Raw genomic sequence first — 24,224 nt, forward strand, 5'->3', positions numbered from 1 at the left:
AGCAAGCTTCCTACCACACAACGATGCCTATATATACATATATGTGTGTGTGTGTGTATGTTCTGTATTTAAGATGTGGGATGTGATTTGATGGCGTCATAGCTGTTATTTCTAGGAGTCCAAATGACCATGTAGTGGTGGTGGTGGTAGTAGTGACAGTGTTGGTGTTAATAGTGATGGCAGTTGGTGTGGTGGCAGTGGCAGCAATGATAGTATCAGAGGTTTTGATTTATGACCTTTCTGGGTAGGAACCAGCATCACAGGATGTAAACAACCTCATCCTGCAACTAAAATCTTTTAAATAATCTTCTCCCTCCTTCCATAGTTATAAATATAACTCACACACACACACACACACACACACACACACACAGTTCTTCTCTACTATGAAGGAGGACACAGCCCAGACAAGACATGTGGCCAATATCAGCATCATCCATCTGATGTCTAATATAAACTCACAACTAAAAAAAGAAAAATGAACTTGTTGATCACACGGATCTTCCATTTTTCTTTTATTTCTCTTCCATTTTTGGGAAGATCTTCATGTTTATATTAGCAAAAAATCATCATCATCATCATCATTATTATTATTAAACAGCAAGGCGCAGGAGTGGCTGTGTGGTAAATAGCTTGCCTACCAACTACATGGTTCCAGGTTCAGTCCCACTGCGTGGCACCTTGGGCAAACCAAAGCCTTGTGAGTGGATTTGGTAGACGTAAACTGAAAGAAGCCCGTCGTATATATGTATATATATATGTATGTGTGTTTGCGTGTCTGTGTTTGTCCCCCCCACCATCACTTGACAACTGATGCTGGTGTGTATACGTCCCCGTAACTTAGCGGTTCAGCAAAAAGAGAATGTTAGAATAAGTATTAGGCTCACAAAGAATAAGCCTTGGGGTTGATTTTCTCGACTAAAGGCAGTGCTCTAGCATGGCCGCAGTCAAATGACTGAAACGAGTAAAAGAGTAAGTTGGTAGAGTTGTTACTGTTCTGGACAAATGCTTAGTGGCATTTCAGTGTTTGATGTTGCTCCTTTCATACTCTCAGGGTGGTTAAAATAAGTACCACTTGGGGTTGATGTTATCCTCAAAATTTCAGGCCTAGTGTCCCATACAGAACTGCTGGCCTTGTGCCAAAATTTGAAACCATTTGCCGAGGTTGACTTTGCTTTTCATCCAGTTGCATACTGGGGGTGTTGCAATTGACTTAGCTCCTCTTCCAAAATTACTGGCCTTGTGCCAAAATTTGAAACCATTATTAATATAATTTCTCTGATTAAGGTGGCAAGCTGTCAAAATCGTTAGCATGCGGGGCAAAATGCTTAGCGACATTTCATCTGTATTTAGTTATGAGTTTAAATTCCCCTGTGGTCGACTTTGCCTTTCATCCTTTTGGGGTCGATAAAATAGGTACTATTTGAACACTGGGGTCGATGTAATTGACTTGTCCACCCTCCCCTCCTGAAATTGCTGGCCTTGTGCCAAAATTTGAAACCATTATTATTTCTTTTATTTATTATCCCAGCAAATGTAGAAATATCAGAGAAGAATAATCATACAAGCTGCTGGGATAGAAGCTATTTTGATGCAATTCATAATTGTGTGTGTGTTCCCAATCCTGTGGCTTGGGGTTCACTCCCACTATGCAGCACCTTAGTCAAGCATCTTCTAATATAGCTCTAAGCCAGCCAAAGCCCTGTGAATGCATTTTGTAGATGGAAACTGACAGAAGGCATGTAAGATATGTAACAAATTGTAACACAAAAACTAAAATCCATCAACCACTCAATGGCTGACAAATATATTAAATTCTATAAAAATTGGAAAAGATGAGAGACCCACAAACAACAACATAGTGCCCTACTATATTGTAGAGCAGTGGTTCTCAACTGGGGTCCATGCAACCAAATAATAAATTGGGTATCATCATCATCATCGTTTAACGTCCGCTTTCCATGCTAGCATGGGTTGGACGATTTGACTGAGGACTGGTGAAACCAGATGGCTACGTATCTACCATAGTATTTTAAGGGACCTGAAAAAGTTTTGCCTTAGATGTATGTTAATGCGAGAAAAACAAAATAGGGATTTTGAAAGATGTTTCTATAAAACTAGTTTTTAAACATCAGATGGCTATGGGGGGGGGGGGGGTCCACCAGAATAAAATAGTAGAGCCTTCTTGCAGAGGCAACCTGAATATTAAATGGTGGTTAATCTTGCAATCCTATTTTGTTCATAGGAGGTGTTTTGTTCTGTTGGTGCAGCTACACCAGGCCTGGTGGTCCTGTACCTGCATTTTCCAGGTGTTGGGGTCGATCGGAAAGCACTTCAGTGAGGCTTTGAATGAAATCTTTGGAGTACTTTTCCTGCCCACTTAGTGTCTGCTTGCCTTCTTCCAATTCAGTCTTTTGGGTAGTCATGTGTCAGACATTTGAACAAGATGGCCTGTCCACCTGTCCTGTGCTCTCCTCAGCTGTGTGTAAATGCTTGGCAGATCAACTCGAGAGAGGACCTCTATGTCTGGAACCTTGTCTTCCCGGTGATTTTTCAACAGCTTTCTCTGACAGTTCATGTGGAAGCAGTCTAGCTGTTTGGTGTGATATTCGTAAACTGTCCAAGTAGTGTAGGCAGTACCACTGCTTGGTTCACCTTCAACTTGGTGGCCAGCCAAATGATGAGCTTCCTTTTATGATGCTTGTGTTGACTTCATTATCAATGTTCACAGATTTGGAGAGTGTACTGCCAAGATATGAACTTACCAACAATCTTCCTATACCTATATATATATATATATATACATATATATATATATATATATATATATATATATATATATATATATATATATATATATATACATATATATATATACATATATATATTGTAAATTTATAGGTTGTATAGATTGAAGACTTTCTACGTGTGCGCGCGTGTGATAGATTGTCTGTTTACTCTAGAGATAATCTCTTACCACCCAGTTACCTAACGCTAATCCTGCCAACAGAACATATTGATCTAATTTTTGTTGATTTCTCAAAGCTTATCTTCACCTTCTATCACAGGCAGTACTTTAACCAATGTTAGTGGTGGTGGTGGTGGTGGTAATGATAGTAGTGGTGGGGTAACAGTGGTAATGATGGTTGTATTGTTAAGGTAGCTAAGTAGCCTAAATACCTGATGAGTAATTAAAATCAACACTATTTCCTATAGCTTAGTTGTTGATACTGTTGCTAAAACTGTCCTCTTATCACTGGGTGTGTGTGTGTGTATTGTGTACTAAACCACACATATTCTCTCTTCCCCCCTCTCCCCCCCTCTCTCTGATCTGTGTCACACACATGATAGTAGCAACAGAATCTAAGTACGTTATAGCTATGATTAGAGATTTTAATGAGTATGACAAGAGCTGAGTTCAGTTCACCCAACCACCCAGCCTGATTTTTGATGTTGGCTTCAAGCCCATTTCACATTCATGTAGTTGTTGTTCCAAATGGTGTTGATGTTGTTGTTCAACCCTGCATCAGTTCTGGTTCACAGAACTTGCTATGACCCAACACAGACTTATTGGCCATCCCATCCATTTTTTTTAGATACTGTGTATCTTGGTCTATATTATCTAGTCTTTTTCTCTTTTTAAAAGAAGCAAAGATTAAAAATGTGACAGAATTTTATGTTTATTACTTAATTGTGATACCAGTTTTTTTAAAGTTTGCTCAACTTCATCAAAATTAATAGTTAATTCTGGGACACCCTGTATATATATTCATGCGTGTGTGTGTGTTATTTCTTTATTGCCCACAAGGGGCTAAACATAGAGAGGACAAACAAGGGATTAAGTCGATTACATCGACCCCAATGAGTAACTGGTACTTCATTTATTGACCCCGAAAGGATGAAAGGCTAAGTCGACCTCGGCGGAATTTGAACTCAGAACGTAACGGCAGACGAAATACCGCTAAGCATTTCGCCCGGCGTGCTATCGCTTCTGCCAGCTGTGTGTGTGTGTGTGTGTTTGTATATATGTGTGTGTGTTTGTATATATGTGTGTGTGTGTGTGTTTGTATCCAGAGGAGTTGTTCAATCTATACAAAGAAATAGTTAAATTCCTGTTTGCATATCAACTATATAGATTTACATATATCCAGAGAAATGTTGATTTCCAAGTTTGTTATTCTATGGAGCTGTTGCTATGCATATGGAAGATTCTAGCACACACACTCACACACATGCTCTTACGCACGCACACATACACACTCTCTCTCTCTCACAAATGTTTGTGATTGGACTTGATAGATGGAAGCTTCAAAAAGCCTATTGTGTGTGTCTCCTTTCTTTGATATTGCATGATAGTTGTAAACCAGTATCACATCATGCAAATAGGTGTTGTTTCCAGTCTTCTGTGAAAATATGTCTAGTCATAGAACAGAGGTGGACTGAGAGTGTCAAGGGCCCTCGGACATAACTGCTTACTGGGCTCCTTACCATTGATAAGTTAACATGTAGAGTGCGGGTTCCTCAGAGCTCCAGGCCCTCGGGCAGTGCCCGATTGACCTACAGCTCATTCTGCCCCTGTCATGGATAAATATCACCTTGCTTGGAAACAGGTGAAGGTTGGCAACAAGAACAACATCAAGCCATAGAAAAGCCGCATCAACTTATTCCATCCCATCCCTGCAAGCAATGAAGCAGGAACATTAAAATGATGACAATGATGGTATATTTGGACCATGACAAAAAAGAGTGTGACAGGAGATTATGATTAGAATTTTTAGTTGAGAAATGATCATTTTGAAATAATAGGTTTGTTTCTATGCCAGAGTCTGTTCTGAGACATGTTGGTACCAAAAAGGAAAAAAAAGGTGGGGTTAATTGAGGTCATAACTAATGTCAACTCTGATCAATGTAGCTTCTGATGGATAGACACTCTGGCCATGGTCATCTTGTCTTTATCCTACAAAGGGGTGCTGAAAAGTCCCTGGCTTTGGGTAAAAGAAATTACAGGAGGATCAGTTAATTATGATTTCATTTAATATATTCCCCTCTCACATTCACACATTTATTGCAGTGGTCCTTCAGTTTTTCTAAGCCCTGTAAAAGAACTCGGAAGGTTGGGCCTCCAACCAGGCCTTTCATGATACTCTTAAAGCCAGGAAATTTTCAGCATACCCTTATACAAGGATGCCAGGACCACATTATCCAGCCTATTGTTTTTTCTAAGATGATGCAGTATGGTAGGGGGATTTGACTACTGTTTCTAATAAGACAATCAACCAAGTAGCAGTTCCCTCATTGCCTTGGTGTTCAGATGGTGGTGATGTGTGGGAAAACAGATGTTTCTAGCTATTTATGATGATGGTGGTGGTGGTGGTGGTGGTAGTGGTGGTGGTTTGGGTAAGAAAAGCTGAGGAAAGGAAAATACAAACAGCAGACACACAAAGAATTTCCTTATTCTATTGAGAAATGGCATTCAGTCTCTCGATCTCTTGGATGATAACATTTCCAAGCCGGTATCATATTCTTCCTCCAGGGTGTTTTAGTAACTGGCGCCTTCCTTCTTCTTTTTTTTGTTTTTGCACCACCCCTTTATTTCTCTCTCTCTCTCTCTCTCTCCCCCTTTCTCTTTCCCCCCTCATCATCTCTGCTCCATCATCACCCACTCTTCACATCTTCCCTAAACTAACACTGAAAACAAAAACACCTTCCTTCCTCTATTGCACCACACACACACACACACAGACACACACGTGCACACCCAATGTATGCACACATATACATGCATGTATACACACACATGTACACACTGTACATACACATACATCTATGCACACACATTGTGTATACACTTGCACAATGACAGCTGGAATTGTATATTGAAACAAATATCGTCACCATCAACACTATCACCACCTCCTCCACCACCACCACCATTCCTCCATTACAATGATCATCCACCCATCAAAAATCTTGCTGAACCAACAGTTTTTCACTCAGTTGCTACCCTTCCCCCTAAGATTTGGGATTCCATTTCACTTGTTCCAGATTCCTTAAACTCCAGCTTCGATGGAACATAACTTTGCACTTACTCTAACACATCATGCTCTCTCTCTCTCTCTCTCTCTCTCTCTCTCTCTCTCTCTCTCTCTCTCTCTCTCACCCCACTTCTGTCTCTTTCTCTCATTCCCCCCCTTTTCTTTCTCCTTCCTTCTCTCTTTTTCTTCCCCTTCTTTCTCTCCGTTCTTCAGATTTATGAGAATTCACCTCATAATTACTAAAAATTTGTATTAGCCCTAATAACAGAGCTACATTAACCCTTTAGCATTTAGATTACTCTGTCAAATGTAATTTTTATTTATTCATGTTGTTTTCTTGTAATGTCAAAGATATTGATGATGTGATTGTTAATTTTTAGAATGACATTGTAAAATAGGTGTGAAAGGCTGGATCTGGCTGCTTTAAAACATTTGTTGTTGGCACTCTGTCGCTTACGACGTCGAGGGTTCCAATTGATCCGATCAACGGAACAGCCTGCTCGTGAAATTAACGTGCAAGTGGCTGAGCACTCCACAGACACGTGTACCTTTAACGTAGTTCTCGGGGATATTCAGCGTGACACAGTGTGATAAGGCTGACCCTTTGAATTACAGGCACAACAGAAACAGGAAGTAAGAGTGAGAGAAAGTTGTGGTCGAAGAGTACAGCAGGGTTCGCCACCATCCCCTGCTGGAGCCTCGTGGAGCTTTAGGTATTTTCGCTCAATAAACACTCACAACGCCCGGTCTGGGAATCGAAACCGCGATCCTATGACCGCGAGTCTGCTGCCCTAACCACTGGGCCATTGCGCCTCCACATTTAAAACATTAACCCTTTAGCATTTAAACTAGCCATATCTGACCAAAATATTCAGTCCTTCTTTATCTTCAAGTTGGCCAGATCCAGCATCTCACACTTCCCCTATAATATTATTCTGAAAATAAGCAGCCATGTCATTGAAATCTCGAAGTTACAAAGTAATGCATGACTAATTCAAATCAATGTGAATAAACAAACATTACATTTGACAGAAAAATCTGAATGCTTAAGGATTAACCTGATAGAATATTTTGACTGAACATCGTTGATTCATTACTCTGTCAAATTTACATTCAAATTGTTTTGAATTAATCATGGGTTGTCTTATAGTTTTGAGGTTTCAATTATGTAATAGGTTATTTTCAGAATGTCAGTGTAGGTTAAGTGTGAGAGGCTTGATATGGCTAGTTTGAAATATTAACCATGTAGAATATTTGGGCCAGACATGGCTGATTTGAATGATAAAGGGTCAAATGTTTTTGTGGTACTTAGTCCTTTTGCATTCAGAATTCAATCCTTGGTAGAATTAACTCAACCTTTTGTCCTTTTGGTTCAGTAAAATCAAGTCCCACCAGTAAAAACTTAGGGTCGGTATCATTGACTATTCCCTACCCTAAAATCTTGAACCCAACTTACATTAGTGCCCCTTGTAGTCCACACACTTCTTCCATCAGTGTTGTTGTGCTTGGATGCAAATTGGTGAGGGAACTTTCATTCTATTGGTCAAAAAAGTCATCAACAGCAGATATGGCATCATCATCGTCATCATCATCATCATTGCAATAATGGTTCCTAGTCAAGTGTTTTTGCAGGTTGGGGAACAATCATATACAGCAGCCATTGAAAGCAAGGGCTTGTGTGCTGAAGCATAGTCCTGATGAAACAAGACCCCTTTTATCAGTTTTCCTGGATGTTTGGTCTTGATAGCTTTTCATAACTGCCCCAGCAAGTTGGCATAGTACTCTTCATTGATGGAGTGGCCCTTTTGAAGATAGTCAATAAACACAATGCCTTTTGCATCCCCCAAAAGTTGAGGTCATCACCCTCTCTGCAGATGAAACAACCCTGGCTTTCTTTGGAGCAGGCGAGGAGGGGGTGTTACCACTGCATGGATTGTCTCTGGTCCAAAGTGACCAACCCAACATTCATCCTGGATTAGGAGAAACTCAAGGAATCCAGCTGGATCTGCCATGGACAATGTCAAATACATGCACATACAGGTACACGTGTGTGTGCGCGCACACACATACACACACACATTGGCTTTCTTTCCACCAAATTTTGCTCACGAAATATTGGTTGACCCAAGGAGGCTATAGTAGAAAGCAGTTGGCCCATGTTGTAACATAGTAGAATTGAACCCAGGATCACAAGGTTGCTAAATGAACTTAAGTGTGTGTGTGTGTGTATAGGAAGATGAAAACAAAATAAACATCATCACCCCACACAAACCAAACCAAACTAAAAACAGAAATAACAAGTCATGGCTGTCTAAAACTTTCAATTGTATTTCAGTCAGTGTAGTTTTGTCTTTCTTTTTTTTTATATTTGTTTGTTCATTTGTTTGTCTTTTGTAGAATGTCCATCTTGAATCCACTTCACTTCTTTGGTCATTAACAGAAATTGTTGCTAAGTGGAATCAACAGGAAACTGGTGTTTATACATGAAAATGTGACTGGCATGTGGGGGGGGGGGGGTAATGTGTGTGAGGGGAGGAGGTGTTAGTGATGGGAGGAGCTGTACATAGAGAAATGAGATGAAATTGTAGGCTGTCTTTTAGACTCACTCTCACACACGTATGTGTGTGTGTGTATGTATGTATATATGTATATATATATATATATATATATATATATATACAGTGTGTATGTCTACACCATAGATAGGGAAATTAGATAAAACTATAATATCCTGCATCATCATCATCATCATCATCGTTTAACGTCCGCTTTCCATGCTAGCATGGGTTGGACGATTTGACTGAGGACTGGTGAAACCGGATGGCAACACCAGGCTCCAGTCTGATTTGGCAGAGTTTCTACAGCTGGATGCCCTTCCTAACGCCAACCACTCAGAGAGTGTAGTGGGTGCTTTTACGTGTCACCCGCACGAAAACGGCCACGCTCGAAATGGTGTCTTTTATGTGCCACCCGCACAAGCCAGTCCTGCAATATATATATATATATGTGTGTGTGTATATACATATCTATATTATTATTATTATTATTATTTTAAATGTGTGTCTGTATGTTTACAGTAAAGCAGCAGAAAGTTGTCCTAGATTTTCAATTATATTTTATGCTGACTGATGTAGTTGCAGAATCTCTAATTCTCTCTTTAATAACTTTCCTTCATTCATTTTCTTTCCATTTTTCCTTTATTATTATTATTATTATTATTATTATGGCAGCGAGCTAGCAGAATCATTAGCATGCTGGGTAAAATGCTTAGCGGTATCTCGTCTGTCTTAACGTTCTAAGTTCAAATTCCTCCAAGGTTGACTTTGTTTTCCATCCTTTCTGGGTTGATAAAATGAGTACAGGTTGAGTGCTGGGGTTGAGGTAATCAACTTACTCCTCTCCTCAAATTGCTGGCCTTGTGCTAAAATTTGAAACCAGCAGAATCATTAGCACGCTGGACAAAATGCTTAGTGGTATTTCACCCGTCGCTATGTTCTGAGTTCAAACTCCGCTGAGGTTGGATTTACCTTTCATCCTTTCAGGGTCAATGAAACAATTACCATTGAGACATTGGATTCATTTTATGGGTGCAGGAGTGACTGTGTGATAAGAAGGTTGCTTCCCAACCACATGGTTCCAGGTTCAGTTCCACTGTGTGGCTCCTTGGGCAAACGTCTGCTACTATAGCCTTGGGCCAACCAAAGCCTTGTGAGTGGATTTGGTAGACGGAAACTGAAAGAAGCCTTTCGTGTATCTGTCTGTCTCTCTCTCTCTCTCTCTCTCTCTCTCTCTCTCTCTCTATATATATATATATATATATATATATATATATATATATATATATGTATATATGTATGTATTTGTGTGTGTTCCCCCCCATTATCACTTAATAACCGATGTTGGTGTGTTTACGTCTCTGTAACTTAGTGGTTTGGCACAAGATACTGACAAAATAAGTACTAGGCTTACAAAGACTAAGTCCTGGGGCCCATTTGTTCAACTAAAGACAGTGCTCCAGCATGGCTGCAGTCAAATGACTGAAACAAGTAAAAGAATAAAATTATTTTAAAGGCAGCAAGCTGGCAGAATCCTCAGCACACCGGGCAAAATGCTTTGTGGCATTTTCGTCCACCATTACATTCTGAGTTCATATGCCACCGAGGTCAACTTTGCTTTACATCTTTTTGGGATCAATATAATCGACTTAACCCCTTCCTTGAAATTGTAGGCCTTGTGTCAAATTTTGAGACCATTATTATTATTATTACTATTACTATTATTATTATTATTATTATTATTATTATTATTATTATTATTATTATTATTATTATTATTATTATTATTATTTGAGTTGGCAGAATCGTTAGCACGTGGGGCAAAATGCTTAGCGGTATTTCGTCTGCCGTTACATTCTGAGTTCAAATTCCGCCAAGGTCAACTTTCCCTTTCATCTTTTTGGGGTCGATTAAATAAGTACCAGTTATGCACTGGAGTCGATGTAATCGACTTAATCCCTTTGTCTGTCCTTGTTTGTCTCCTCTATGTTTATCCCCCTGTGGGCAAGAAATAAATTATTATTATTATTGAGTGAGAGAGCAGAGCATGCCCTCAAAGAGTAAAAATATACAAAGCCCAATATATCCATCATAACTATCTGTCTGATAAGCGTGCACCAGGCACATACATCACAGCCATGTGCGTTCGATATGATGACCTCAATATCAAGATAAACTGTGCATAACCTTGCACGTGGGGCCCAATTAGAATTTTCTTCCAGTCAGGTAACCCATCCTGCCCAAAAGGTCCGATAAACAAACCACTCTTGTTTCCAGTGGGGGTGGGGGATTATTCAAAACCCAAATAATCTTTCTCAACACATGACTATGACACTCCCCCACTACTTCTGCTCATGATCAGAGATGCACACATCGTCAGCCACGAAAGGACATACTCAACCGGTGGTCAAACAACTGACAAGCAAATCTGTGGTATTTAACGAAATATTTGCGTAGCCCATCTTTTACACTAAAACAACACATGTACATGATAACACTTCCAATCAGTTAAGATAAGAAACCATGAGAGCCACTGCCTGATATTACGTCAGGGCAATTATTATCATTATTTCAAATACGCTTAACAGATTAAACTATTGGAAAAGAAAAATTCCTAACATCGAGCTACAAGTAACCTTAGATACCAAGAATCCTCCTAAGTATCCTAGCTGTCCCTAATAACACTGTTTTCTGGAGCTGTACTAAACTAGGTTTTATACCTCTATCCATCTGTTCAAATTTTTGTCTTTTAGAAGTTCACTTTGCAACCTTGTGGCTTTGAGCTTAGTTCCTCTGTCATATTTGGGTAAATGTTTTCTCCAATAGCCTTCTGACAACTAGCACCTTTGTGAGGCAAATTTGCTTGATAGAAACTATAGCCCCATTGTATACATTTTGTGTGTGTGTGTGTATGCTCACATTTGTAAATAAGTACCAGACTTTAAAGCATAATTCTTGGAGTCAATAGAATTGACTAAATCCCATGAAGGTATTGCTCCAACAAGGCCATAATTCAATAATTAAAACTTGTAAAAAGAATTTTTTTTCCCAGTTGTCTACATCAGTCCCTTCAAATTATCCCTTCATATTTCTTATGCACAGGCTTGGCTGTGTGGTAAGAAGCATCCCACTTTTGGCAAGTGTCTTCTACTGACCAAAGACTTTTGAGTGAATTTGGTAGACGGAAACTTAAAGAATCCCATTGTGTGTGTGTGTGTGTTACTGTCTCCTTCCCTTGACATTATGTGATAATTATAAATGTGAATTGCATCATGCAAACTAGAGTCCTTTGTTTCCAGTCTTCTGTGAAAACTTGTCTGGTCATGGGGAAATAATTCCAATAAATTCATTCACGCCAAATCTTTCTTTCGCCTAAAACTGGAAGTTCTAGAACTTTCTGGAAATTTACTCAGAAATGTTCCAGTTAACGCTTTACGTGGGCAGAGCTTTCTTCGGAATTTGGAAATAGGCGAGTGTTGGCAACAGGAAGGACATCCGGCCATAGAAAATTCACCCCAACAAATTCTATCCAACCCCAGCAAACATGGAAAAGGGACATTAAAACAATGATGAGGATTTCTTCTTTCTGTCCTACATCACTCCCCCACCCCTCTCTCTCTCTCTGAACTTTCTTCTTCATCTCCAATCTTACTTAATCCATTCACATTGCATTTCCCCACCTTTCTGCCAGTTTGCTACCTTAACCCATTACCTCCCATAATTCTATTAACTGGAATTTTTTTTATGAAACTTTGATTTCTAGCATAAAACAGCCTTAGAAACACGCTGGAATTATCAAAATAACATTTCAAAATAACATTTTAAATAGAAATAAGCGAGATATTGGGTGAAAAATTAGCAAACCTCATTTGAATATCAGAGAAATATACCTAGTAGATATAGCAAAAAGGTTAGATACGTGTAAATATTGACAGATAATTACGAAATTTGTAATTTTAAGTGATCTCATATGAGATCACTGGTAGGTAATGGGTTAATATTAATGCTTTCAAATTGCAAAACAAGGCCAACAGTTTTTAGGGAAGACGTGAAGTCAATTACATCAACTCCAGTGCTCAACCAACACTCATTTTATCGACCCCAAAAGGATGAAAGCCAAAGTCAACCACAGTGAAATTTGAACTCAGAACCTAAAACCAGAAGAAATATCACTGACCATTTTATCCAGAGTACTAACAATTCTACCAGCCATGACTAAGCCTTCATTCAACCTACATTTCTTCCTCAGAATAAATAATTCTGTTGTATATAATCACACAAGTTGCTTAAATTTCCTCAACCCCCTCCTGCTACTGCTTTATACAATTCAATTATTTCCATACGTTTATTGGAATGTATGTTTTCACAGCTGTATGGAAGGAGTGGTGGGCCTCACAGTTCTCCACGTGTTTCAATTATGCATCGTTTCGTCTGAGAGGCCAAACTAACTAATAATATGGTATGATATAGTAAACATGATGTTTCTGCTGTCTAAAATAATGTGTGTGTGTGTGTGTGTGCATGCATGTGTGCATACATATATATGTGTATACATATACATGTGTGTGTGCTTGTATGTATGTGTGCATGTGTGTGTGTATGAATATGTGTGTGTGTGTGTGTGTAAAATATATATATATATATATATATATATATATATATATATATGTGTGTGTGTGTGTGTGTGTAAAATATATAGATATAGATATATATATTTTATATTTTATATATATATATGTAAAATAATACACACATACATTTATGTATATTATAATGCCTGCCCTGTCTATCCTAAATTTACATTGTGGCCTACTTCCCTATATCCATGTTCCCTTCGTGGTTGCAGTGATCGTTTCAGTTTTTGTCTTCCAGCATTAAAATAGTTTGCACTAGATTTAAGTTGATGACAACACCAACACATATCTGCATCAGTTTAAAATATAAAGCTCAGTAAATAGAAATTTGATTTTTTGACCACTTAGTTCCCCCTGTTTTGTTTCATGGCTCAGTGCCTTGGACACATATTCAACATAGTTACCTTAATTGATGGATATTTGTCCTCATCTTGTTTGTTGTTAACACAACGTTTCGGCTGATATACCCTCCAGTCTTCATCTGGTGTCTTCATCAGTTACCTCAAGTTGACCTCTGCCTTGTCAGTGGAATCTGTGGGAAAGCCTGTCTTCTGTGTGTGTGTGTTTACTACAGAAAACTAGCATCACTCCTTTAACTCTAGTATTTTAACTGACCATATCCAGCCCAAATATTCTACCTGTTTTATATTCATCTCCGGGATCAGTGAACCAGCGTTCGTTACTCCAAATGGGGTAAAAATGAAATTCTTGTGGGTAACAAGAACTTATTAGACATAACTCTTTTTTACTCTTTTACTTGTTTCAGTCATTTGACTGTGGCCATGCTGGAGTACCACCTTTAGTCGAGCAAATCGACCCCAGGACTTATTCTTTGGATGCCTAGTACTTATTCTATCGGTCTCTTTTGCCGAACTGCTAAGTTATGGGGACGTAAACACACCAGCTTCGGTTGTCAAGAGATGTTGGGGGAACAAACACAGACACACAAACATATACACACACATACATACATATATATATATATATATATATATATATATATATATACACCGGAGTAAGCATTTGAGTATATATATATATATATATATATATATATATATATATATATATACGATGGGCTTATTTCAGTTTCCATCTACTAAATCCACTCACAAGGCTTTGGTCAGCCTGAGGCTATAGTAGAAGACACTTGCTCAAGGTGCCACGCAGTGGGACTGAACACGGAACCATGTGGTTGGTAAGCAAGCTACTTACCACACAGCCACTCCTGCGCCCAAAATTGGTAACTTAGCCTTTCGATAAATTTAAATCAATGTATAAGTAAAATTATATTAAAAAAAAAACATTATACAAAAAAAAAGTGTTCCTGTTATCTATGATTTTCGTCCATTTGAATCAAGGGGGTCACGTTAGCGTAAATAAATATATTTTAGGGTAATTGATTGAAAAATATTCCCTGACCCCTGATCTAACCCCAGTAGTTTTCCTGTTTTATACTCAAAATGACTGGATCTAGCCCCTCGCACCTACCCTACAATGTCATTCTAAAACTAACCAATCACATCATCGAAATATCAAAAGCTACGAGATAAGCCATGATTAATTCAAAACAAGGTGGATAAATAAGCATTAGATTTGACAGAATAATTTGAATACTAAAGGGTTAAGTTTTCAAAATTGGTAACTTAGCCTTTCGATAAATTTAAATCAATGCAAGATATTGATACAAGTAGAAGCTTCAATATGGTTGATTAATTCTATTGGGCCTGATGCTACAGTTCAATAACTGGAACTAGTGAAATGTAACAATAAACTTTAACCCTTTAGCATTCAGATTAGTTTGTCAAATTCACATTGTTTTGAATTTATCTTGCATTATATTGTAGCTGCAAGATTTTTACAACATGATTTTTTTGTTGTTGTTTCAGTCATTTGATTGCAGCCATGCTGGAGCACCGCCTTTAGTTAAACAAATCAAACTCAGGACTTATTGTTTGTAATACAGTTCTATATTTAAGAGAAGAGGAATTATGTACATTATTTACTAACCCCAAAATTCCAAGTTCGATTTCAGGCAGTGACCTGAATAATAATAATAATAATAATAATAATATTAATAACATCGAAAAATAGGAATGAGAACCCAGGTTTGAAATTTCCCCAAGGCACCTGATGAAGGCTGGAAGGTATATCAGCCGAAATGTAGTGTTAACAACAAACAAGATGAGGACAAATATCCATCAAATGTAAATAATGTAATTCTTTGTAAGCCTAGTACTTATTCTGTCAGTTTCTTTTGCCAAGCCACTAAGTTGCAGGGACATAAACACACCAACATTGGTCGTCAAGCAATGGTGGGGGAGACAAACACAGACACATAAACATATACCCCCCCCCACACACACACACACACATATATGATGGGCTTCTTTCAGTTTCAATCTACCAAATCTACTCACAAGGTTTTGGTCAGCCCAAGGCTATAGTAGAAGACACTTGCCCAAGTCAGGTATTTATTGTGTCATTCTCTTTTGCCAAACTGCCAAGTAGCAGGGACATAAACAAACCAACATCAGTTGTCAAGCAGTAATGGGGAATGAATATGTACACACACACACACACACACACATATTCACAACAGGCTTTCACATAGTTTCCATCTACCAAATTCATTTACAAGGCACTGGTTAGCTTGGGGCTATAGTAGAAGATGCTTGCCCAAGATGCCATGTAGTGGGACTGAACCTGAAACCATGTGGTTGCAAAGTGAACTTCTTAATCACACAGCCATTCCTATATCCACACAACTACACCTATATAAAATGTTTATATTTAAAAAAAAAAGATTTTTTTTGTGTTTCTAACTCTTTTCCTTTTTTTATTTATTTCAGTCTGAAAAATGGAAACGGTAACCATGCCACCACCCAGTCGTCAGAGAGCTAGGGCTGTTGCTTGAACATCAGTGACCCTGGTGTCATGGATACGCTGTTTTTATGTCCATTATCAAGTACTAGTCCAGAATATTCCAAAGATGTCTTGTCAGAAGCTTCAAAGATCACCTGAAGAATGTGTTCCTTGGTTGTTAACGACTCGAAGTATGTTGATACTACTTACAGGCATAATGCTGTTAAATACGCTTGGGTTGAGTCTGGAGAATTCTTGTCAAGTTCTTGGCAAGGAGAACCAGTATCAGGCCAACTGTTGCAAATTAAATTTCACTCATGTTCCCTATAATTTGTTAAAAAGCATACGTAGTCTATATTTGGATCACAATCGTATCGCTCTCACCGAAGAAAGCTACTATTTCACTGTCTATGAAGACCTGAAAGTCCTCTCACTTGTAAATAATTCCATTAAATTCATTCACGCCAAATCTTTCTTTCGCCTAAAACTGGAAGTTCTAGAACTTTCTGGAAATTTACTCAGAAATGTTCCAGTTAACGCTTTACGTGGGCAAAGCTTTCTTCGGAATTTGTCTCTAGAAAACAACCGAATCGATTACATAACAGAGACGGATTTTCAGACTCTTGAAAGCCTAATTGAGCTGAAACTGTCAGGAAATTACATCAAATCCATAGATGGAACGTCTTTCACAGATTTAAAGAATTTGTACAATTTAGAACTTCATCAGAATTCCCTACAAACTTTACCCTATAACTTATTTCAGAGCTGTAATGAAAGTTTACAAATAATTACCTTGTCCCAAAACTCCTGGTACTGTGACTGTCATCTCCGATGGTTATCAGAATATTTCCTAATTAAAAATTGGACTTCAGCATCAACTGGAATGCACTGTAAAATACCACTGTCCCTCCAAAGTAAGAAGTTCCTGTCTATTCCTTGGGAATTGTTTGCTTGTCCTCTTGTGATGGATTCCAGTAGTACCAAAATGTTTATAAAAAATAACGACAACATTTCACTGATCTGCAGAGTACAATCAAATCCACCCGCCAGAATATCATGGTGGTTTAACAACAAACTAATCGATGATTTTGAATATTATACCATAACCCACTCTGTTGGTATCAATGGCATGAGTGTTCTTCAAGTCAATAACTTTGATTTTGGTGATATGGGTTCCTATAAATGTACCGCCCAAAACTCTGTCTCCAATAGTTCGGTTACTTACACACTGGTCATTGAAGGTTTCAGTCTGTACAAAGAGAAAGCATTGAAGTCTTCTGAAACTGTCGAACAACCCAGTTCGGTACATTCGGCCGTTATTAGTGTGTGTGTCGTAGGTGGTTTGATATCGCTGTGTATTATAACAGTTCTAGTGTTCTACTACTGGAAGCGCTTCACCAGACTCCAAGAACAGAAGCAGGAAGAAATAAAATTAAAGATCAAAAACCATTTTGAATCTAGTAGAAACTACAAGCCTGATTCTGAGAATAACAAGAGCCCCATGAGTGAACAAGGGAAAAACGAAGAAACTGAACCCTTGTATGATGCAGTGAAACCTGTCCTGCAACCTCAACAAGAAACACAACTTTCTGATATTATTGCAAATAATAAACAAGTCTACACTGACTTGCAGGAGGTTGAGGCCTATTCTCCGAGCACGCTCATGACAACATTAGATTCCGATAACACTGGAGTATTTTGGACAGGTTCATCTCGGAATGACTGTTCTTCCAACCCATCAGACCTAGCTTGTCCCCTTCTGGAAACTTCAGGTTATATTTCTTATCCAAATGAATGGGAAATTAATGGCGAGGTGTTTCTCACCCCATACCCTTCTCCGCATCCGAGATATGTGGAAAACTATCCTCGTTCTGTTCCTTCTTTGCCTCCTTACTATACACATTCATTCCATAACCATCATCCTCCATATCACAGCAACACTTCCTCAATGCCAATGGGATCTTGTGACTGGCCATTTTCCACAATGCCTTACCCAGGAAAATACGAAGACTACAACAGAAGCGCATCGGTTGGCAGCGTAGGCTCTGAGCCAATCCCTCCCAAGAAACCGCCACGATTGCACAGCTATTCTAGCACTACGAGTGACAGAAGAAAGTTTTCTCTGCCAAAACCTGGCTCTGTTGATGAGTTTGGGACAGCAGTCTGAGACCTTGTAATGGATATATTTCTCGTGTTATAATTTCTACTAATTGGAGCATTTAACAGAAGAGACAAGTGGATTCTGTCATTTCCCCCCCCCCTCTTCTTGGTCAAACTTGATCAACAGTTATGGGTCACTTTAAGGTGATTTGCGTTCCAGGAGTTATGTTAATTTGTTGAAAATTTTGTCAATGGATTCTGACCTAAATTTTCAGTCCAGTCTGATAATAAGACATGACATGTGCCTTCTTCTTCTTATTATTATTATTTTTCTTCCTCCTAATTTCTTTTCCACATTCTTGACTGTTTTTTTTTTGTCTTCAGAAATGAACAGTTTAGCAATGGAACGTTCCAGTTTTTGAAAGATTTATATTGTGCTTTCCATGCTGTATACACAGACATGTATATAAAACATACACACATATACACATATATGTATAAAACATATGGTTATACACATATATCTTAAACATTCAGACAAACATACATGTAAACACGTAAAACATGTATATACATTCACATACATTTCCATATATATATATATAAACACACAGATACATATACACCCCACCTCACATATATATGTGTGTATTTACATACACAGATGCCAATACACTAACATGTGTACACACACACACACACACACACACACACACATGCATATTCACATAAACACATTACTGCATCAACATAAACACTCTTGCATACACACATACACATTAAGGAACAAAATAAATCTACGCTACTTATTTATCATGATAATGAGGATGAGTGGATGTCAGTGTCGCTTAACAATGTTACCTGAACAGGTGAAGTGACTGGCAGACAGACATTTATATCTTAACAAGTTTATCTGGGCATGTGCTCTCTTCATGCCCTGCATATTTTGGCTGCTATTCAAGAGATGAAAGGTTTAATTCTCAACCAAACTTGGCTTTACACTTCTGTGCGTATGTGTATATTTGATTGGTAAGGTGAGTGTGTTTGTGTGGTGTGTCTGATATCTAGTATGGTTGTGTGTGTGTGTGTGTGTGTGTTTGCATGTGTGTGTATGTATGTGTTTGCATGGCTTTGTGTGTGTGTGTGTGTGTGTGTGTGTGTGTGTGTGTGTGTGTGTGTGTGTGTGTGTGTGTGTTAATGCACTTCAATGTAAACATGTTTGTATTACGTGTTCACGCAATCACACACATACACACTCTTAGTCTAACCTATCTAACCTCATCTCCCCTCTCCCAACATGTCCCCTGTACAATAGTCCTCCAGTATGTCTGTGCAGCCCAAGGAATCCCTACCCCTCCCTAATTCCCCTCTGTCTCCCTACCTCTTATGCTGGCTCCCCTACACCTCCCTCCCTCCCTCCCTCCCTCTAACTGATCCTCCTACACATCATGATCCCAGTCTTACCAACATGTTCATGCATCTCACCCATCCTACATGTTCCTATTGTGATTCTTCCTACATGTCCCCTATACCCTAACATGACTGCTCCACTCCACTCCCATGTCCCTTCCACTGACTGATTCTCCCCCACCACCACAACCCCACCCACACCCATAACAAGCAGACAGTTACAATTATTTTATCAATGTTTCATTTGATTTGTCATTGCAGTAAACAAATACATGTATTTCTTGTCAATAATAATAATAATAAATAAATTAATTAAATGATAATTGTTCAGTTTTAGTGTCCGTTTGTTTCCATCATTACTCTTTACTCTTTTACTTGTTTCAGTCATTTGACTGCGGCCATGCTGGAGCACCGCCTTTTAGTCGAGCAAATCGACCCCAGGACTTATTCTTTGGAAGCCTAGTACTTATTCTATCTGTCTCTTTTGCCGAACTGCTAAATTACGGGGACATAAACACACCAGCATCGGTTGTCAAGCGATGTTGGGGGACAAACATATGCACAAACATACATACATATATACGATGAGCTCTTTAAGTTTCCGTATACCAAATCCACTCACAAGGCTTTGGTCGGCCCGAGGCTATAGTAGAAGACACTTGCCCAAGGTGCCACGCAGTGGGAATGAACCCGGAACCTTGTGGTTGGTAAGCAAGCTACTTACCACATAGCCACTCCTGCGCCTATATTGATGAATCTTGGAAAAAATATTGACATGTTTTCCTATTTTCAACCAATGCTGTTTGAGATATCAAATATTGTGGAAATTCTCTTAGCTACAAGCTAGTGTGAATAAGAGTTACTTGTCTTTAGGTGAATCAGTTACAGTTGTTTCAATAATAAAGAGTATTTTGGTAGCCAAAGTGATAGAGATCTTCAGAACACCATTGAAAATATTACAACAATGTGGTGAAACATTACAATATCAATGCAGTGTCCCTGATTTTACTGGAAATACATAATTGTGATTCATTGGTATTTATACATCTGCTGACAAAATTCAAGTGTGCAGGTAAAAAGTTAAAGTTACAAACAAATATTGTTGATAATCCATTTGAGCATGATTAATTGGAAACAACAACATAAATAAAAATTACATTTGACAGTAATCTGAATGCTAAAGGGTTAAGCATTCTATTAGTGGAAACATTCTTTCAATGCTTTAGATTGAAAGCATTCTATCAATGACCATCTCTTTACTGTAGTCTTAGACACCATTCTTAAGACTGTAGGTTGAGTTTTAGGTGCTGTTTCTAGCAGGTCAGACAACCACTTTGTGGCTCTTTCCTTAGCTTGGGTTTTGTTGATGTGTATTGGTGTTGTTGAAAGGAAGTAGATATACTTGCTGAAGGATATTTTCATTGAATTTGAGTAGGTGAAGTGTGAGGTTTTTAAATTGTGTGTGTGTGTGTGCGTGTGTGTGTTGGGCGGGGATATATATATATATATATAGAATATTAAAGAAGAGGAAAGGATGATATCATCTACATAGGAGAGTTTAATTAGGAAGTAATAAGAAGGTTGTTAATATGTTAGGAAGAAAGTTGAAGACCTAACTGAACTCTGAATGTGGGTCAGAGAGAGATAACCCTGTAAACACACACACACACACACACACACACACAGCAATAAATATTGTGTGTGACAGGAAACTTCTAGCTCAAGAGATGAGAGATAGATGGCGCCAGTAGTTTGATAACTAATTTTTGGTGGTCCTCTTACAAGACGTTGAAATGCTCTTCTGATGTTAAGGCTTCTCATGGGGTTTTATTGCTTTTAATGTCCCCTTTATTCAGGCTTGCATGGGTTAGATGACATCTAATGAAGCAGATTTTCTACAGCTGGATGCCTGTCTTGTTGCCAACTTTTACCTGTTTCCAAGCAAGCTAATATTTCCCTGTGACCAGACATGTTTTCACAGAAGATTGGAAACAGTGGACACCACCTGCATAACAGTGACATCTGCTTACAACTATCATGTGATATCAAGGTAAAGAGTCAGTAACAAACACACCTACATACATCCAGGACTCTCGTGTCCACAATTTCTAACTGAGCAATCTGCTCAAATGATTTGTTTATAGTACTTAAAGGCTTGTACTGCAGATTAGCTCACGCCCTCCAACAAACCATCATTGCCTGGATAGGTGCATGGTGTGTCACACATTAGATGTGTTTTGCTCAAGAGCACAGTATACTCCATGATCCAGGAATCAAAACTATGATCTTGTGATTGAAGGTGCATTAGTTCATGCACCTTCAGTACACACACACACACACATGTGTGTATATAATATATAAAGACCTGTTGAGGCAAGTGAAATCGAACCAAATTCGACGACTTGCACCCATGCCAACCTTCCGTCATTTGACACTAAACTCTGCTTGTGAAGACCTGTTGGGGCAAGTGAAATTGAAATTGAACCAAATTCAATGACTGGCACCTGTACCAGTGGAGCGCTAACAGCACCATCCTAGTGAGATCACTGCCAGAGCAGGTGTCTGGCTTCCATGCTGGTGGCACATAAAAAGAACCATTTGAGTGTGATCGTTACCAGCGTTGCCTTACTGGCACTTGTGCTGGTGGCACGTGAACAAAACATTTAAGCGAGGTCGTTGCAAGTACCGCTGGACTGACTCCTGTGCAGGTGGCACATAAAAAACAACATTTGAGCGTAGCCGTTGCCAGTACCGCCAGACTGGCCCTCATGCCGGTGGCACGTAAAAGCACCCACTACACTCTCAGAGTGGTTGGCTTTAGGAAGGGCATCCAGCTGTAGTAACTCTGCCAGATCAGATGGGAGCTTGGTGCAGCCTTTTGGCTTGCCAGTCCTCGGTCAAATCGTCCAACCCATGCCAGCATGGAAAGCGGACGTTAAACGATGATGATGATGATGATGATGATGATGTGGCAAGCTGGCAGAATGGTTAGCGTGTCAGGCAAAATGCTTAGTTGGCATTTCATCCATCTTTACATTCTGAGTTCAAATTCCACTGAGGTTGACTTTACCTTTCATCATTCCAGGGTCAATAAAATAAGTACCAGTTGAATATTGGGGTCGATGTAATCAACTTAGCCCCTCCACTAAACTTGCTGGCCTTGTGCCAAAATTTGAAATCAGTATATTAATAAATCATATATATATATATATATATATATATATATATATATATATATATATATATACAAACACACACACATGATGGGTTCTTTCAGGAGTGAGGGGCACAAATGGAAATATCTAAGATCCAGAGTTCTAGTAAGTTGGTAAAGATCTTCATCAACAACAATAAACCTGATGTTTTTTTTTTTTTATTTAATTACTGTAAGGAAGAATGGAATGGTAACTGAAATCTCAACTAGTGTCTTAGCTGTTGGTGCTGAAAAACGACCATTTAAGCAGAACATTGACAACTATGAGTCTCACCAGTCTTAGACTGCAAAGATCTTGGGCACTGCCCCTTCCTCCAGACACAGCAAGAAAAAATAATGAGTGTGTGGCCAAAAAGCTTCTCTAGGGTACAGACAAAGGAAAAGGTTAAAATAGGTATGAGCAACATTTTTCGAGAAGTGGGTCACGTAAGATATAGCTTGGCCACACTACTAAAAAAAAACTTCAAGATAATTTTCGTTAGGTGTAACATTCAGGAAGTCCAAACAGGCTGCAGTTTGCTCATGGCTAGATTTGTTAATGTAAAAATATACAGATTTATTGCCAAGAATATTGAGCCATGTCCTAGAATTGTCTAACATTAGAGCTATGATTGCATGGTTTCTAGAAAGAGATAGCTATTTTGGTGAGAGAGAAAATTTCCATGTTCATAATAGGCAACTCTTTTTAACCCAATGTCGAGCAGCAACAAAGAATCCTATATTCTCAGGAACCTCTGGCCCTATGAGTGGTGCCCATCTCAATTTTTGGCAGTGTTTTTGGTGAGAACTAGTAGAATTTTCTGTTGATTGTGCTATTTCAGCTGAAATGCTATTGGCTAACTATTAGATAAAGATCACCTGATGTATCAATGTTGCTGTTCATTATTGAGCTGAGGCAGTTTCAAATCTAAGTCTCACTACAAAGCAGACAATATGTTGTGAAAGAGATCATAGATGTTCGAAAAAGACAAGAAAACAGATGAGGGCAGAAGTGGGAAGATGAGGAAGAAGGATTGTTGGAATAGAGAAGTGGGTGTGAGGAGACAAAGGAGAGGTCATCTTTATGTTTCTGCTCAGAGAAAGCACTAACAACCATGACCCCCACAGGCCTTTCAGAACTGGAGAAAGGGATATCCTTGAGGTCCAGTTTCATTGAATATTTCTATGTGTGCGTAAAATTAATGTTTGTCAAACCGAACTGAATTGTTCATGAAAACATGATTTTATTTATCTTTATGCTTGTTAACAATTTTGTGTGTGTGTAATATCACCTTATTTGGAAACTGGTGAAGGTTGGTGACTGGAAGGGCATCTAGCTGCCGCAAAATCTGCCTCAGTAAACTGTTCAACTCGTGCAGGTATGGAAACGTGGGCGTTAAAACGATGATGATGATATACATGTTTGTTTTAT

At 38.7% G+C, this 24,224-nt stretch overlaps 1 protein-coding gene across 2 annotated transcripts in view; it reads left to right on the plus strand.

The window, feature by feature from the left end:
* The window catches only part of LOC106878417 (uncharacterized), a 94,159-nt gene extending 74,237 nt beyond the window's left edge, over positions 1 to 19,922 (plus strand). For both annotated transcript variants that reach the window (XM_089340139.1, XM_014927624.3), the window contains exon 2: positions 16,077 to 19,922. In XM_089340139.1, the coding sequence (XP_089196265.1) occupies positions 16,217 to 18,256 (2,040 nt within the window). In that variant the 5' untranslated portion in view covers positions 16,077 to 16,216 and the 3' untranslated portion in view covers positions 18,257 to 19,922. The remainder of the gene's footprint in view (positions 1 to 16,076) is intronic.
* Positions 19,923 to 24,224: the final 4,302 nt, after the last annotated feature.

This window comes from Octopus bimaculoides, chromosome 23 (genome assembly GCF_046866305.1).
Source record: "Octopus bimaculoides isolate indiv1 chromosome 23, ASM4686630v1, whole genome shotgun sequence".
NCBI classification, from domain to species: Eukaryota; Metazoa; Mollusca; class Cephalopoda; order Octopoda; family Octopodidae; genus Octopus; species Octopus bimaculoides.